At 51.4% G+C, this 15,523-nt stretch overlaps 4 protein-coding genes across 4 annotated transcripts, besides 3 other annotated features; 1 reads left to right on the top strand and 3 right to left on the bottom strand.

Moving 5' to 3' along the window:
• Window positions 1-2,360: part of a sequence feature (contig 1.78 659..353456(-1)) that runs on past the window's edge.
• ANIA_04590 (putative MFS monosaccharide transporter) lies at window positions 252-2,240 on the bottom strand (the record flags this gene model as incomplete). The annotated part of the gene is made up of 6 exons (XM_657102.2): window positions 252-624; window positions 684-1,015; window positions 1,060-1,142; window positions 1,191-1,583; window positions 1,633-1,786; window positions 1,844-2,240. 6 exons carry the CDS (start codon window positions 2,238-2,240, stop codon window positions 319-321), a joined length of 1,665 nt encoding a protein of 554 aa, XP_662194.1. The 3' UTR covers window positions 252-318.
• Window positions 2,361-6,420: a sequence feature (contig 1.238 585..4644(-1)).
• Window positions 6,421-15,523: part of a sequence feature (contig 1.79 190..209053(-1)) that runs on past the window's edge.
• Window positions 8,346-10,698, bottom strand: ANIA_04591 (phosphoribomutase PRM15; the record flags this gene model as incomplete). The annotated part of the gene is made up of 8 exons (XM_050611688.1): window positions 8,346-8,610; window positions 8,667-9,343; window positions 9,394-9,683; window positions 9,728-9,967; window positions 10,084-10,403; window positions 10,452-10,548; window positions 10,587-10,631; window positions 10,684-10,698. 8 exons carry the CDS (start codon window positions 10,696-10,698, stop codon window positions 8,450-8,452), a joined length of 1,845 nt encoding a protein of 614 aa, XP_050467687.1. The 3' UTR covers window positions 8,346-8,449.
• On the top strand, window positions 10,939-12,744 carry ANIA_04592 (fatty acid desaturase; the record flags this gene model as incomplete). The annotated part of the gene is made up of 2 exons (XM_657104.2): window positions 10,939-11,239; window positions 11,295-12,744. Exons 1-2 carry the CDS (start codon window positions 11,052-11,054, stop codon window positions 12,742-12,744), a joined length of 1,638 nt encoding a protein of 545 aa, XP_662196.2. The 5' UTR covers window positions 10,939-11,051.
• Window positions 13,213-15,273, bottom strand: ANIA_04593 (ASCC2 family CUE domain-containing protein; the record flags this gene model as incomplete). Its single annotated transcript, XM_657105.1, has 1 exon — window positions 13,213-15,273. One exon carries the CDS (start codon window positions 15,271-15,273, stop codon window positions 13,213-13,215), a length of 2,061 nt encoding a protein of 686 aa, XP_662197.1.

The raw sequence follows: 15,523 nt of genomic DNA, 5'->3' as shown, positions 1-15,523 counted from the left end.
TGTGGCTGGTACAAATGCACTAGCCACGATCTGGCCCGGCCGGTAAAACGTGATGCGGGGATTGCTCGGATTTCCCCGCATAAGCCTCTTCTACCTCCTGTAAGCGCATGTACAGAACTCTCTGGCACTCTCGCTTTGTCTATGTCCTATGTCTGCATACTATGCAGAATGAAGGCAGTTCAATCTCAATGATCAAACTAGTTATACTAGGGCTAAACCAAAGGCAAATTACGATTATGGCCTTTTATATAATAATTTCTCTTGAGGTGCTATCTTGAATTACACCTGCTCTATCACAAGGTATCTCATCTTAACTTGTCAAGCGACAGTTTCACGATGCGCCAGAGTCACCGACTTGGCAGCCTCCTCATCCAGCACGCTATTCTTCCGCGCGGCGGTCTCAATAAACCCGGGGTTCTCAGCCTTGAGGCGGGCAAATGTCTTCTCTGCATCCCACACCCAAGGCGTATCAGCAGCGAATAGCAGGTCCATATCCTCTAGCGTCCGCTGGTTACTCTCTGGGTATAATGCCCAGACCATTGGAATCGCGATCACGTTGCTGGCAGCGAATACGTAGAGGGTCTTCTCCCCGATGGCTTCAAACATCACAGGGCAGAGGAGGGTCTGTAGAGCTATAGTTTAGTGCGTGCTTAGAAATTTGTAATTTGGTCACGACCACTCACCAACCATCCGTTTCCAATACTCCAGCCGACAACACCCCAGGCATTACCCTTTGCACGGACGGCTAATGGATAAATCTCCGCAGGATAGATCCAAGGCACTGTGAGCCAGGTGGCTCCGAAGACCGCGGTGAATACAAAAACCATGGACGCTGCAGCAGCACCGAATGATTCAGCTCGCGCCATGTTGCCCGCATCTCGTGCGTCGATCGAAACACGTGAGAAACCCCCAGCAAGGAACATGGCGATTCCTTGGGCTGCAGCTCCCCAGTACAAAGTCCACCGACGGCCGATTCGGTCGAGAGTAAAGACACAGATCATAGTAGCAAACTGTTCTGTTAGCATGTGCCTGTACCAAGCCCAGAGAAGGACGACATACCATGTAAAAGACGTTGTTTAAACCGCTGATCCATTGACTCTTCATGGAATCGAATCCTGCAATGCTGAAAATAGTCGGGGCATCTGCAGAACCATTAGCCTGGGCCCGACATTATCTCAAGGGCGACGTACAAACAGTCAACACCGGCAATACCAACCCACTCCTGCATGATCTGTAGCCATACCACAAGTTGAACCCGGCGGCCAAGATGCAACTTCCCGGTCTTGTATCCGAAAAGCATAGCCAGGTAAGACGTGCTGTGGCCCATGGACCTCTCTGCCTCCGCGACGCTGAGAATATCCTGGAACTCGGCCTCGGCCCGGATGGCATCTTCACCGCTGCTGCCACGCAGCCTACCCAGAATATACCGAGCCTCCTGCTCCCGACCAACCTTCACCAACCAACGTGGGGATTCCGGGAAGAACCAAACGGCGGCGAATAGAACGAGCAAGAAGATGATTTGGAACGCGATCGGGAAGCGCCAGCGGAAGGGCGATGCGCCGTTATCGATGAAAGACAGGCCGCTGTATGATCGTTAGTGCATGGTCCAAGTTGGCTTCTTCTATTGCTTACAATTCAAGCCAATATGCGAGCACGACACCGAAGATGTTCAGTGTGAACTCGATTGCAATGAACTGGCCACGACTCGTGTGTTCTGCAGTCTCGGTCGCCCATACGGGAACAATCGCGTTGAGTATTCCGGTTCCAATTCCGTTTATAAATCGCGCTACCTAAGTCAGCTAGAAAAGTCACAAAAACACAGGGATCGGGCAAGACGGCTAACCGCAGATCATCCAGTCGTGGTTCTGGGCTGAGCACTGTAGAGCGGCCCCAAACATGGCCCAGACTGAGCCGAAGGCAATCGTCTTGATTCTACCAACCTTGTCTCCAGTCCAACCGCCAACCAGCGCACCGAAGAGCGTACCTAAATAATAGACACTGACGATGCCGCCTTGGAGCAGACTGTTGGTCACCACGGGGGAAGGGTGGCCATCCTTCATCTCCGTATAGCCAAACCCCATGAGATCGATATAGTCCTTGGAGTTGTTCACTCCAGACATCATACCCTGGTCATATCCAAAGAAAAGGATTGACAGGGCAGCCACGCAGTTAATGGCGATGAGAAGGCCGCGCTTTTCGAACTTGTGGACGACATTCCACGAGGATATTTGATCACTCATGATGGGCGTTGGGTATCAACAATGAAGATATTAGAAGCTCAATCTGCCACTACAATAAAGCTCGCTCGCAAGGGGGGAAAAAAAGTGAGGGTACGTGTGGGGTTACAGGACTACTTATGCTGGCCTGAGGACTGCACATCGACCTCACTGACGAGCCGAATCAAAGCCGGGAGGGAGCAATGGAGACCTGATCCAGACGAATGAGGTTACGTTTCTGGCAAGAGTGACGATGAACGGAGTGTAAAAAACCCCACAGTCGGCCGCGACAACCTGAAGACTGGGGATAACGGACGGGATATATCGCCGCGCGACGCCGATGATAAGCCCATCATCGGCAATCCGACGGTTGTTTGGGGTCATTTAGACGGGCTGCCCGGCTAAATTCCCGCGGTAGGGACCAGGAACATTGAGAGAATGAAATTGATTGGTGAACCTCGACCGAGTGGTTCAGACGGTCTGTGCCCACCTCTCCATGGCTTTGCGAATGGGGTTTTTGTGGACTGTGGGGAGAGCCTGGGGTTGTGGTCTCCAACGGAATAACTCCGACTTCCCTTCCTAGTCGGGAAAGAACATTCTCTGAATAGTATGTCATCGACATAATTGCATCCACAATTTTACGCCAGTTCAAAGAAGGCGGTGTCCGCAAGTCAGCCTTTTCGGTTGTCCGTACTTGGCCAGAATCTAGATCGAAGATATTCGGCATCCCTGATATCTTTCAGAAGTAACAAGATTATGTCAACCCCGGCCTCCACATGGCTTGGTGAAGTCTTCATCTTCAATAAACCTACCCGGCAGGCTCTGTCCCTTCTTCGTCTATCTCGCTTCTCTAACAAGCCTAGCGCCCTCATCGCTAAAACCAACCATTTGAGACTGTTTATTCTGTCCGTCGCCCGGCAGGTCCTTCCGGGAGTCGCCAAGCTGTCGTCACTAACAGCTTGATGTTTTCGTTTAAGGCAAGTATTTTTGTTATTAGCCGAACGATCGTCCGCAGGTTTTCCACGTAGCTGAGAGCAGTCATATTTGCTTCTTGCCGTCATGCCTAAACATATCGACCTAATAGGAGAGAGGCGTGTGACGACCAGCCTTTCAGAGTGTGGCATCAGCGTCTCTTGGTTAGGCGGATATCACGGCACGCACGACGCAAGGGCCAAGTCCTCTGCGGTGCTCATACGGGACGCAGAGTTCTTCGTTGGTAGAGGCATTAGTCGCAAGAGCCTGCTGTATATTCTAACCGATTGTTAAGACGTTCGATCCTTGTTAGCCGCAAGACCCTGCGTCGACACTTATGCTCTGCGCCAGTGTTACTCTTGCCTTCCGTCATTGCTTAAGAAGCAACTTGCATTCTCTGCCAGAAACTGAGCCCTTCATGAGCAATGTGCGAGCGCGCCGGAGGACCTCATCGAACATATACTAACCGGCTATTGAGAGAATAGGACGACCAACCATGACTGCAAACAGATGGAGATTCGGGTCGGTAACATTGCTCCTGGCAGAGCCGAGTTTTTTCCACGGATGACCGTTTTCATCAGAACAAGAGCAGGCCCAGACAAAAGACGGTGGGTTTCAGCTCTTGCATTTTGCAGGACTCGCATCTCTTTCGAAATCGCCCATACGGGGAACAATGGGATTGACTACGTCAACACAAATTTGACAGCTTCACGAGTATTGAATTAGCCCAGGAACTAGGCTTCGCAGGTTAGGATGCTGGAGCTTCGCCGAAAGATATCTAAGACGCTGGATTGGCTACCTGCATACCTGTATTTCAATCAAGGAAATCCTACAGAGGGGATGTGAGCTTTGTTTTCTGTGGCAGGCGAGTCTCAAAGCATCTCCTTTCGCGAGTTTTGGGTATTATCAAAGCGACCCGCCGTATATGGCAGAGGTTGGCCAATGGGTCGTGTTAACATATATATTTTGACCAGGACAGCGACTTCATCAGCGACTTCACAGAATTACCTTGGCTGCTTTTGTGAAGATGCCTAAGAAGCTTTACTACCAGTGCTATACCCCGCGAATGAACGAGTCTCGAAGGCCCAGGGTCCGATCCCGAGGATAGACGCCGATGATAGCCATTCTACGGTAATAATGTTTTGCGTTACCCGCGGATACCCACGGCTGCGGACCGCACAGTGCTGAAGGACCTTTTATTGGTGCAGTGTATAATCTCTCAGTCTGCAACCAGAGGCAGACTGGAATGTTCTCACTGGAAAGTGCCTCAACAACTGAAATTGAAGCTGGGCAGCTTTCCCGATTGGGTTTATTCTTATCCACTCGACGGGGAGTTCCGCTTGGCCGGGTACAGAGTATCATTGTAAGAGACGTTACATACCAACGGATCTTCTGTCTCGTAGATAGCATCAACGACGATTCTAAGATAGACCATATAGCACCATATTCAGGATCAGATGCATTTTCTACAGCTCAATCAGTATACTGTAGAAGCACTTATCTGCTGGATTGAATGAACACGAAGCGTTGTTGCATGATTACGCGAACATAACGGTATCGATACCGGCCCGTCAGCTTCTGCTGGCATCTTGAACCTCAGCGCTTTTCAAGCTCCAACATCCTTTTTCCGCGATCACGATTCACCACCCCAACCGTTTCTCTACCTTTCCTCCTAACTTGCTTACCTGGAGGATCGTTTGCTTTAGATCCTTCTAATTCCTTTGAATCTCTTCTTTCCGCTCCGTCGCCCCTCTCGCCATGTTCCGGAGTCTTCTGCCCCGGACGACACCGCGGGCTGCTGTCCGCTCTGCTCGTCCCGTTCCCTCGCACATTGTTCCCGCTCCTTATTTCCCTATCCTCCGAACTACTCGCGGCTACGCCTCAGAATCCGGTATGTTGAACATTCCCAGAACCTGAACATCCGCTGGGCAGGTAGGCCGGGCTTCCGAAAGAGCACGGCTAACGGGGTGATGCGTTCGGCATAGGTGAACATGATGTTGTTATTATCGGTGGTGGTGTCGCTGGATACGTTGCTGCCATCAAAGCCGGTCAGGAGGGTCTGAAGGTGCGTTTTTGACCGACATTCTACTCGCAATCGACCCTGTTGAATATCCGCTAATTCGTCTCTTTCCAATACAGACCGCGTGTATCGAGAAGCGTGGCCGTCTTGGAGGTACCTGTCTCAACGTTGGCTGTATCCCTTCAAAATCGCTCCTCAACAACTCCCACCTCTACCATCAGATTCTCCACGACACGAAAAAGCGCGGTATCGAGGTTGGTGACGTCAAGTTGAACCTCGAGCAGATGATGGCGGCCAAGGACACCTCCGTCGAGGGATTGACCAAGGGTATTGAGTTTTTGTTCAAGAAGAACGGCGTCGACTACGTCAAGGGTACCGGTGCGCTCGTTGACGAGCACACCGTCAAGGTCAACCTGCTCGAGGGTGGAGAGCAGACTCTCCGCGGAAAGAACATTATCATTGCCACTGGAAGTGAGGCTACTCCTTTCCCCGGCCTAAACATTGATGAGAAGAGAATCATCACCAGCACTGGTGCTCTATCTCTGAAGGAAGTTCCTAAGAAGATGGTCGTCATTGGTGGTGGTATTATTGGTCTGGAGATGGTATGCTCCCTCTCCGCTATAGTCCTTCTAGTACTGATAATGTAGGCCTCTGTCTGGTCTCGCCTCGGTTCTGAGGTCACCGTCGTCGAATTCCTCAACCAGATCGGTGGTCCCGGCATGGACGCCGACATCGCCAAGCAGGCCCAGAAGATCCTGCAGAAGCAGGGCATTAAGTTCAAGACCGGCACCAAGGTTACCAAGGGTGACGACAGCGGTGCTACTGTTGCTCTCAGCGTCGAGTCTGCCAAGGGCGGCAAGGAGGAGACTTTGGATGCTGATGTTGTTCTTGTCGCCATCGGCCGCAGACCATACACTGAGGGTCTTGGACTCGAGAACGCCGGTATTGAGAAGGACGAGCGGGGCCGTCTGGTTATCGATCAGGAGTACCGCACCAAGGTCAGCCACATCCGTGTCATTGGTGACTGCACCTTTGGTCCTATGCTGGCCCACAAGGCCGAGGAGGAGGCTGTTGCCGCTATCGAGTACATCACCAAGGGAGTTGGTCACGTCAACTACGGGGCCCTAGGAAGGGTCATGTACACCCACCGTAAAGTCGCAGGGGCCCGCGTGGGGGTCAGGAGGTCAAGGCTGCCGACATCAAGTACCGTGTCTACGGCGCCATCCCCAGCGTCATGTACACCCACCCTGAAGTCGCCTGGGTTGGCCAGAACGAGCAGGAGGTCAAGGCTGCCGGCATCAAGTACCGTGTCGGCACCTTCCCCTTCAGCGCCAACTCCCGCGCTAAGACCAACCTCGAGACTGAGGGTCAGGTCAAATTCATCGCCGATGCCGAGACTGACCGCATCCTCGGTGTGCACATCATTGGCCCCAACGCCGGTGAGATGATTGCTGAGGCCACCCTCGCCGTTGAGTACGGCGCTTCCTGCGAAGATATCGCCCGGACATGCCACGCCCACCCTACCCTCGCCGAAGCCTTCAAGGAGGCTGCCATGGCCACCTACTCCAAGGCCATCCACTTCTAAACAGTTTCCCCCCATCATATACCGACAATCTTGTAACCTCTAGTCTAGCCATGCTAGCAATATCCGTGTAGCATTGACCTCATCATATTTTCCTATGTTGGCTGCCCTGTATTAAGTTATGAATAAAAGACTTAAATCGATCATAGAGAACTTTGTTTTTTTCCCGATGACAAGCGTCTACCGTCCAGAACAATATTCTCGCTATCTAAAACATCGGCCTCCCCGTCTAACATTCAGAAGACTAGGCGGCAACGGAGGCCCATACGCATATTCATCCCGATGCCAACTTTCGCCCATTTCTCCTTCACAATCTGATGCACAAACCCGCCCATTATGACGCATCCCAGCCGGACCAACAGAAACACAACAGTGGATCTCCTGCTCCTGCCTATGTCCATGTCCACAATGACCCCCGCATTCACCACCACGATCACAACTATCATGAATCTGAATACATCTCCCTCCACACCCTTCTACCCGCACATGATCTTGACGTTCATACCTCCGGTCCTGGCTCTCTTGCGCTTGTCCATGCCCATGCCCATGCGTAACACGATCCCCATGCGCCGCAGCATGCGCATACGCCCCGCCCCCAGGGCCAGCCATCGCAGCTGCGGTGGCTGTCAATTTCACGTTTGCTGCACCAGACATGCAATGTGTATGGACATTATCCTGTAACTGGCATCGAGACTGGAGTTGGCATCCATCCCCGCATCGGTCGAGCTCGTAATCTTCGCAGTCGCAGTCGCGTGTTGAAGACTTGAAGCAGGTATAGCAATCGTGGGAGTAAGGCGTGGGGCACGCGTGAGGAGTGATATGGGACTGTTTTTGGGGATGACTGTGAGAGTGAGTTTGCCTCTGGGAGTGGGAATGAGCCTGAAGATGCGGATACGGGGGTCTGCATTCATTGCTTGACCATCTAGACATGTTGAATAGGTTAGGTTAGCCTTTGAGGTTTGCGGATAGGGAGGTAGGCCGTTCGAAGAATGAAAGGTATACTCACCTTCTCTCGGTGAACTCTACCCGCCTTGGACGACGGCATCGGCCTCGACTATGGCTGCGTTGATGCATTGGCAGGTGGAGTCTTGGCTGTGGTGTTGATGGCGTAGGTAGAGAGATAGTGCTGTCAGTGAAAATGTGTATATATTTTCAGCGCCTATGTCTGTGTCTAGCTCAGATTCAGCTTGACTGTTTGAAATAGGAGGGCCCGGCAGGGCGGTTCTATGTTGGCGCCTCGCGTTCGGGGCTCTGGCTGAGGTTTTTGTATTGGTGCCAACAGGGACAACAGACTGTCATAAAGGCAATAGATTGGCTAAGCAATGTAGAGTGAATGGCAGGGGAGGGGATTTTGAGGGACGGAGGTGAAAGAGTGGAACTCTACGCATCGTTCACTGACGTATTTCTTTCATTACGAATAGGGGCAATGCAAAAATACCCATTACTGCTGATGCTGTGCAACGTGGATGCGGTTTGCTTGATTGACCTGGGTATATCCTTGATTGCACTTGTCGGGCAAAGTGTTCATGTAGGATTCCGTAAGGATAGTTTCAATGGGAGGAAGAGGGATTATAGACTTTCATTTTCTGTCTAGAATCAATTTCTTTCAGAAGGCATGCTATGAAACCAGCAACGCATCATTATTCTCAAAGAGAAACCCTAATCAAGCTGAAGAGTGTATCCAGATGATGTGGGAAGTTGCTTGCTATAGGTCAATGACGGGGCAAAAGGCTGGATCCATTCCTTGACGACTGCCCGGAGGGTATCACAGACAGCGTCGATGGCTTGTTGCTTAGACGAGCCACAGCTCTCAATGTAGACTGCAGATGCGTTGTTAGAACTGGCCCCTGGGTGTGCTCCACCGTGAGAAACTTACATTTAACCTTGGCTTCGGTGCCTGATGCGCGAATTGTGAACCGTACGTCCCGATCAAGCCACAGGGTCAGCATCTGACTGCTCTTATCAGCGGGAAGCCGGGGTGTCTTGTCTTCCGTGCCGGAATCATAACCCTCTGTCATATCTCGCCATCGAAGGATTTTGAACGGCCCCAGCTTCATTTCTGATCTGAACTGACCAGCTCTAATCGCGTCGAATAGCGCCATGCTTGTCTCTGGATTCGGCGAGCGGAAGTAATTGTTAAGCGTCTCATGGTGTCCGAATTCGGCGAATAATTGTTGCAGTTTAGTGTAAGGGGTGAGACCTTGCGTGGCCCATCTGGCTTGGGCGGAGAGGAAGATCATAGCCGCCGTAATCCCGTCCTTGTCGTAGCAAACCTCCGGGAACATATAACCGAGAGCCTCCTCAAATGCAAAGGTAACGTAGTATCCTGACTCCTCCAGTTTGCGAGATGTATTTCCCATCCACTTGAAGCCTGTGAGGGATTCTTCAAAGTAGATATTCTTAGCCCTTGCCATTTTCTCAAGCATTGTGGAGGAAACGGCGGAATTCAGAACAGCAACTCGCGTGTCAGTATCAATATTCTCGAGCGAATCGAATAGATGAGACGCCAAAAGAGCTCCCATATGATTACCAGTGAAGAAAAACCATTTGCCGCTGCTTATGTTAGTTCGTCCTCAACCATGGCATAGCGAAGATATACGTACTCGACTTTCTCGGCTGCAGCAAATCGATCGGCATCTGGATCGTTAGCAATGATAAGAGATTTACCTTCCCGGTCAGCCGTCTCAACTGCAAGATCTAGCGCTCCGTTTTCCTCCGGATTTGGGAAGGGTAACGTTGGGAAGTCAGGGTCTGGTTCCGCCTGCTCCTTTACTGTCGTGAAATCCGTGATGCCTAATGAGCGGCACAGGGCGGGAAGCACCAGTCCTCCGACGCCATGCAAAGGGGTGTAAACAAATGGCTTTGGGTACCTCCAGTTTTGAACGGTGGATTTCTATGACAATTAGTTTTCCCCCGACCAAGAGAGCGATCACGTACAGAGTAATGCCAGACTCGAGTGGTGTAACGTGGAAGCAGCTCTTCATAAGTTTTGGGATTGAAGTATTTGCCGGTTGGTGACTCAGTCCAGGCGTTGGGCCATGGCTCTAGATTCCGCTCAATTGATTCGGAGATCTCTCTGTCCATAGGGGAGTTAATTTGGCAGCCATTCTTGAAATAACTGAACGATGTTAGGAGAAAAATAAAAACGCTGGAAGGTGGAACCAGACACTTTGTAGCCTGGGACCGTTAGCAGGAGGAACAATCAGCAGTCTCGGTAAGCTTACCATTATCTTGGGCTGGGTTCTGTTGCATAGTCAGCCCGGAGCTCCGGTACCAATGATGAGCTTACTTACATGACTCGCTGTGACCATGACACCTGCAAGGGCACGCATGTCGGTCACGCCAAAGGGCACGGCCGGAGTAACGGCCGGCCCTGAATAGAACCAAACTGGAATCTCCTGGGCAATAAAAGCATTCGCGGCCAGAACCGCGAATCTTGCTGAGTTGTGGCGGGCATCATGACCGATGACCACCCCGCAATGTACAAAGTCGCCATGGTTTTCCCGCAAGTACTTGGCCAAACCCTGCGACGCCTGGATGACTGTTAGAGAATTCATGCATGAAAACCCAGCAGCCATGCGGCCGCGCAAACCGGCCGTGCCAAACTGGATGCCTATTCCATGTTAGTGAGCGCTCAGGTACGTGTCTGAGCGATGCTCACGCTTCCGCAGGCGTTTCTCTAGCTCTGCGGCTTGCCTAGTGTCCCGAAGCTGCTCGATTTCCGAGCGGGTGGTGGGATCCTGGTCGATATTAGCTGACTGTCAAGAGCTAAGCACACGGGAAATATTCTGCGAACCTGGTCCCACTCAAGCCATTTCTGAATCAGCGGGGAGAGCGAATCCTACAAAGTCAGACCGAGGCTAAGGAATATTGGGTCGGCGGGTTTAGTTTACCTCGAGGGAGGCCATGATGAATCGTATGATGAGAAATTAATGAAGGAGAGAAAGGAGAGGAAAAGGCAAGGACAAGGACGCTAAAAAGGAGATGGAGCTTTGTATAACTCGTTGCGGCAAGGTGGGAGAGGAGAGTGGAATGATGGAGGATGGATCGTCGTCTGATCCTCGACCGCACGTTGTTTCAAGTCTCCCCGCTTAGTCCGTTTCTCCTTCTACTTACCACTAGCTACCTTCTCTAATCTGGCGCTCCTGCCTAGGTCCTTGAGCGTTTTCAAACTTTTATTCCGTCGCTTTATTCTTTTCACCTTTGATTCGGCATGCTATGAGGTAACTACTGATTTACTGGTTATTGCTTGACAGCCACCATGGCATCCCATACAAAAGACGCGCTTCTGTCCCGACGCTACATCGAAGGCCAAATCGCTGCTGGGAAACATATTATCATCTTCGATGACCGCGTTCTCAAGGTCGACTCATGGATCAAGTTTCATCCTGGAGGAGACAAATCTATCAAGCATATGGTCGGTCAGGATGCTACGGACGAAATCAATGCGTACGTCCCCGACTACCCGCCAAATTCATAGCCAGCTAATGGAGTTCTGCACTAGGCTACACTCCGTAGAAGCTCGGCAGCGCATGCTAGCTTTCCAGATTGGCCGCATCCAAGGACCGTGGGTGAACTTTCTGCCTCCGATCCAGGGCGGGAAGTTCCGTCACTACGACGAAAACGCCGACAGCGAGGAAGATGATACTTCTGGCCAGTCCCAGCCTCCGTCGCCCATTTTCGATGCTGTAGACGCCGCTCCTGGAGTTCGTCGACAGTATGCGTCCTCTGAAACCTCAGTCTCGACCCCCGCTAGCGAATCATCCGAACCAAAGCCCTTTTTCCTCGACGCTCGCACTCGGGAGGAAATCGTCCTTGACACCGCCAAGTATCCGTCTCTAGATGCGAAAACTCAGCAGGATATTAAACGGAGATATCGCGAATTGAACAAACGGATCGAAGCGGAAGGATTGTACGATTGCAACTATTTCTCATACTTCATCGAGGCGTGTCGATACACTCTGTTTGCTGGCTTGTCATACTTCTTCCTGCGCCTGGGGTGGTACTCGGTCTCTGCCGTTTTTCTGGGATGTTTCTGGCACCAATTGGTTTTCAGTGCACATGATGCAGGTCATATTGCCATCACGCACAACTACCAAGTGGACAGCATAATTGGCATACTTATTGCCGACTTCCTGGGAGGACTCAGCCTTGGATGGTGGAAAAGGAGCCACAATGTGCATCATATCGTAACCAACGAGCCCGAACATGATCCAGATATCGAGCATATGCCTTTTTTCGCCATTTCCCATCGCTTTTTCATGAACCTTCGAAGCACATACTATGACCGCGTCATGTACTTCGATGCCTTCTCCAATTTCATGCTCAAATACCAGCATTACCTTTACTACCCAATCCTCCTATTCGGCCGCTTCAACCTATACCGACTAAGCTGGGAATACCTTATCCTCGGCCAAGGACCACGAAAGGGGCCAGCCTGGTGGCACCGCTGGTTTGAAATCGCTGGCCAAATTTTCTTTTGGATCTGGTTCGGCTACGGGGTCCTCTACTGCTCGATCCCTACCTGGGGCAGCCGTCTTAGCTTCCTTTTTATTTCTCACATGGTCACTGCACCTGTCCACGTGCAGATTACACTCTCACATTTCGCCATGTCAACTGCGGACTTGGGTGTCCAGGAATCGTTTCCCCAGAAGATGCTCCGCACAACCATGGACGTCGACTGCCCGACCTGGCTAGACTTCTTCCACGGCGGACTTCAGTTCCAGGCCATCCATCATCTATACCCGCGCATTCCGCGTCACAACTTGCGCCGCACGCAGAAGCTTGTTCTAGAGTTCTGCCGTGACACGGGGATTCCATATGCGCTCTTCACTTTCACGGACGGTAATAAAGAAGTCATTGGTAGACTTGGTGATATTGCGAAGCAAGTTCGTATCCTTGAAGAGTGCAGGAAATCGTGTGCGCAACAGGGTGTTTTCTCGAATCACCATTAGTCCACCGCTTGTGGCATGTTCTTCGTAAGACTAGACTAGTTATGCCATTGCCTTTGACTGGTTATCTATGGTATATTGGGCCTTTCACGTACGCCAAACTAGGTCTATAGCAGCAAGTATGCTGCCCGTGGTAAGTGGTCACGTCAGCTTCGTGCTAGCCAGCAAATCCTGCGTTCATGTACATATAATGTCCTTATGATAATGTTTTGATATAGCTGATCGATTCAATATCTTGGATGCCTTTTCCCAAGAGGGACTATAGAATCTTATTACCATGTCCGTAACGCATATGCATTTATAGCGATGAGGCATTACACATTTCAGGACTGGTTCAAAGATACTAGGGCGGGTTTATAACATCCGCGTTCCGATGCCGCCGAAAGCAGCAGCTAAGGAAAGTAGAGTATCATCATATATATTATAATAGCCAGTGGCACGAAATCCCTAGGAACATATCATGATATTGGCTTATCCAACCATTCCTCCAGCTCTTGCGACTTTCTTAGCCCGCTGCTGTCGTCGATTGTGGTTCGCCCGACTCGCTTTATTCTCTTCTTTTCTCTGTCGCGAAGCAGCTGAGTTCTGGTCTCCAGACGGACCTCCTCCGCTCCCACCACCTCGTCCTCTTCCACGAGGGCCGCCACGCCCACGCCCACGGCCCCGCGCAGAGCCGTTCCATCCTGGCCTTTGAGACGTCGGTGTCTCGCCTTCAGTTGCACTCTCAGAATCTGCATCACCTTTTGGCCGGCGGTATGATGTTGATGGTATTTCGGGTTGTGATAGCCCGCCTCCATCGCCACCAGCTGAAAGAGCGAGTTTACTCTCCAACATGGCAAGTCGTTTGGGATCACGATTTAGCATGACTGCCCAGCCCTCGATGGCTTCGTCTGTTAGACCAGACTCGCGCTTGAGAGCATTACGGGGCTGGGATCGGCGCGTTGCTGAATCACGTGCAAACAGGGATGGTGTCGACTTGTAGGCGCGGAGGAGAGTGAGATCGAATTCGTCGGTTGATGAGCTTTTACGATCTTCTGCAGTGCCGTCGTCTGTGGCGTCGACGGTGCCACCGACATCCGCGACGTCATAGGTATCGTCGCGTTCGTCGTCATCGGAATCAAAGGCTGCGAGGGCAGAAAGGATGGCTGCTTTGTTGGCGGCGTGATTACCGCGGTCTGCTAGGATGTCGTCGGCTGTTTGGCTGGGGTTTGCGCGGCCGAAGTGGATGGTCTTGTTATCAGCGGAACGCGCCAATTCAGCGAGATCCACGTCTTTATCAAAGACGTTTCGGCGGGGCTCGGGGGGTGAGAACGAAGCAGGCGTAGGCTTTGGAGGGAGGGGATCGCGTTGTGTGGCTGGAACAGGGGGAAGTTGTTCGGATTTGTCTAGGTCTTGAAGTTCCGGCGGAAGGGAAGCATCGAGAAGGTGTGCGATGATTGTTTCTGGGTTGTCGCCGTAGTGATCGAGCAGCCTCACGACATAGCCAGAGCCGAGGTCGGGAAAGAGATCTTGAATTTGGCTGACTAGAGACATCCTATGAGCATGCACCTCGTCTGGTACAGGGAAATCCGAGGCTCGGCCTTTTCCTTTATTCACTCGTTTCTTTGGTTTCTGATATCGGTGATGGAATGGTTTCGAATCAGTTTGATATGCGCGGAGGCTTAAGACGAGGTCTTGTCCCCGTTTCTGGGGCTGCATGACCAAAAATCTTTCGAGCCGGGATAGGAAATCTGAGCTGCAGATAACGTCTGACAAGAGCGTAGGCTCCCTCTTCACTTTGGGCGTGCCGACGCCGATGCTGGCTTTTAGGCCAAATAATTGATCCAACAAAAGAGTAAGGTTTGGCCTTGCGCCCTTCAATAACGAGGTTAAGCCAACATAGACATTGGCAACCAGAGACTTGCGAATGTCCTCTGATTCATGCGTCTGATATGTTTCCGCAAGAATATCCAAAAAGTCAGAGCCGGCCATGAGGACATGCCCACAGTCTGGGAGTGAAGACACCAAGATGGTCAGCAGCCGGATATTGGAGACGGCTCTGGAGATGCTATCGGAGTTCGTGGAGGATAGTTGTACGATGATCTGGGCTTTTCCCTTCTCAAGACTCGACGTGATCACATTCTCATGCTTATTCCAGGCATCAGACAGAAGCTCTTTCAGCGCCGAGCTTGAGGGATAGCAGCACCCCATTTCACTGAGGTAAGTCCATTCCAAAAGCTCCGACGGTGGTGGAGTGATCTCCAGAACGAGTCTCCTCGTTAAGAGAAAGGTGAGTTTTCTTAATGTTCGACTCTTTTCTCCAGATTGAAAAGCATGGCCTCCAGATGCGGCGAGCTGGTGGTAGAATGATGTCAAGAAAGGTACAGCAGATTCATCATTCAGCGCCGATGCCTTGAACTCAGACTCCGAAGTCTCTAAACGAGCTTCAAGCAACAGGATCCATGCATCTAGGTAGAGCTCCCATTCTCCCAAGTGTATGGACCTCTGCACCTCTGGCGGAGGAAGTGGAGCTAAAGGCGGTAACGTCGCCATGTTGAACACGGTTCAAGGTGAGGAGCTGTAAGATTGCGTATCAAGAATTGTGAAAATGGAGGATGAGGCCGTCACTTTCATATCCGATCTCCCTTCACAGTCATAATGATTCATCTTCGTTGTATAATCAAGGACGGAGTCAATCAGGTAGAGTCCACCTGTCCGAAATGGTAGTGGTGCCGCCTGGCTTCGTATCGAGTCAGCACCCCGCCTTAATGACACCAGAGCCTGACTGAAGGCCGCAGTCTGC

The sequence above is a fragment of the Aspergillus nidulans genome, chromosome III, assembly GCF_000011425.1.
Source record: "Aspergillus nidulans FGSC A4 chromosome III".
NCBI lineage: Eukaryota > Fungi > Ascomycota > Eurotiomycetes > Eurotiales > Aspergillaceae > Aspergillus > Aspergillus nidulans.
Note: the sequence above shows the minus strand (reverse complement) of the source record. Positions and strands in the feature narration are given on the sequence as shown.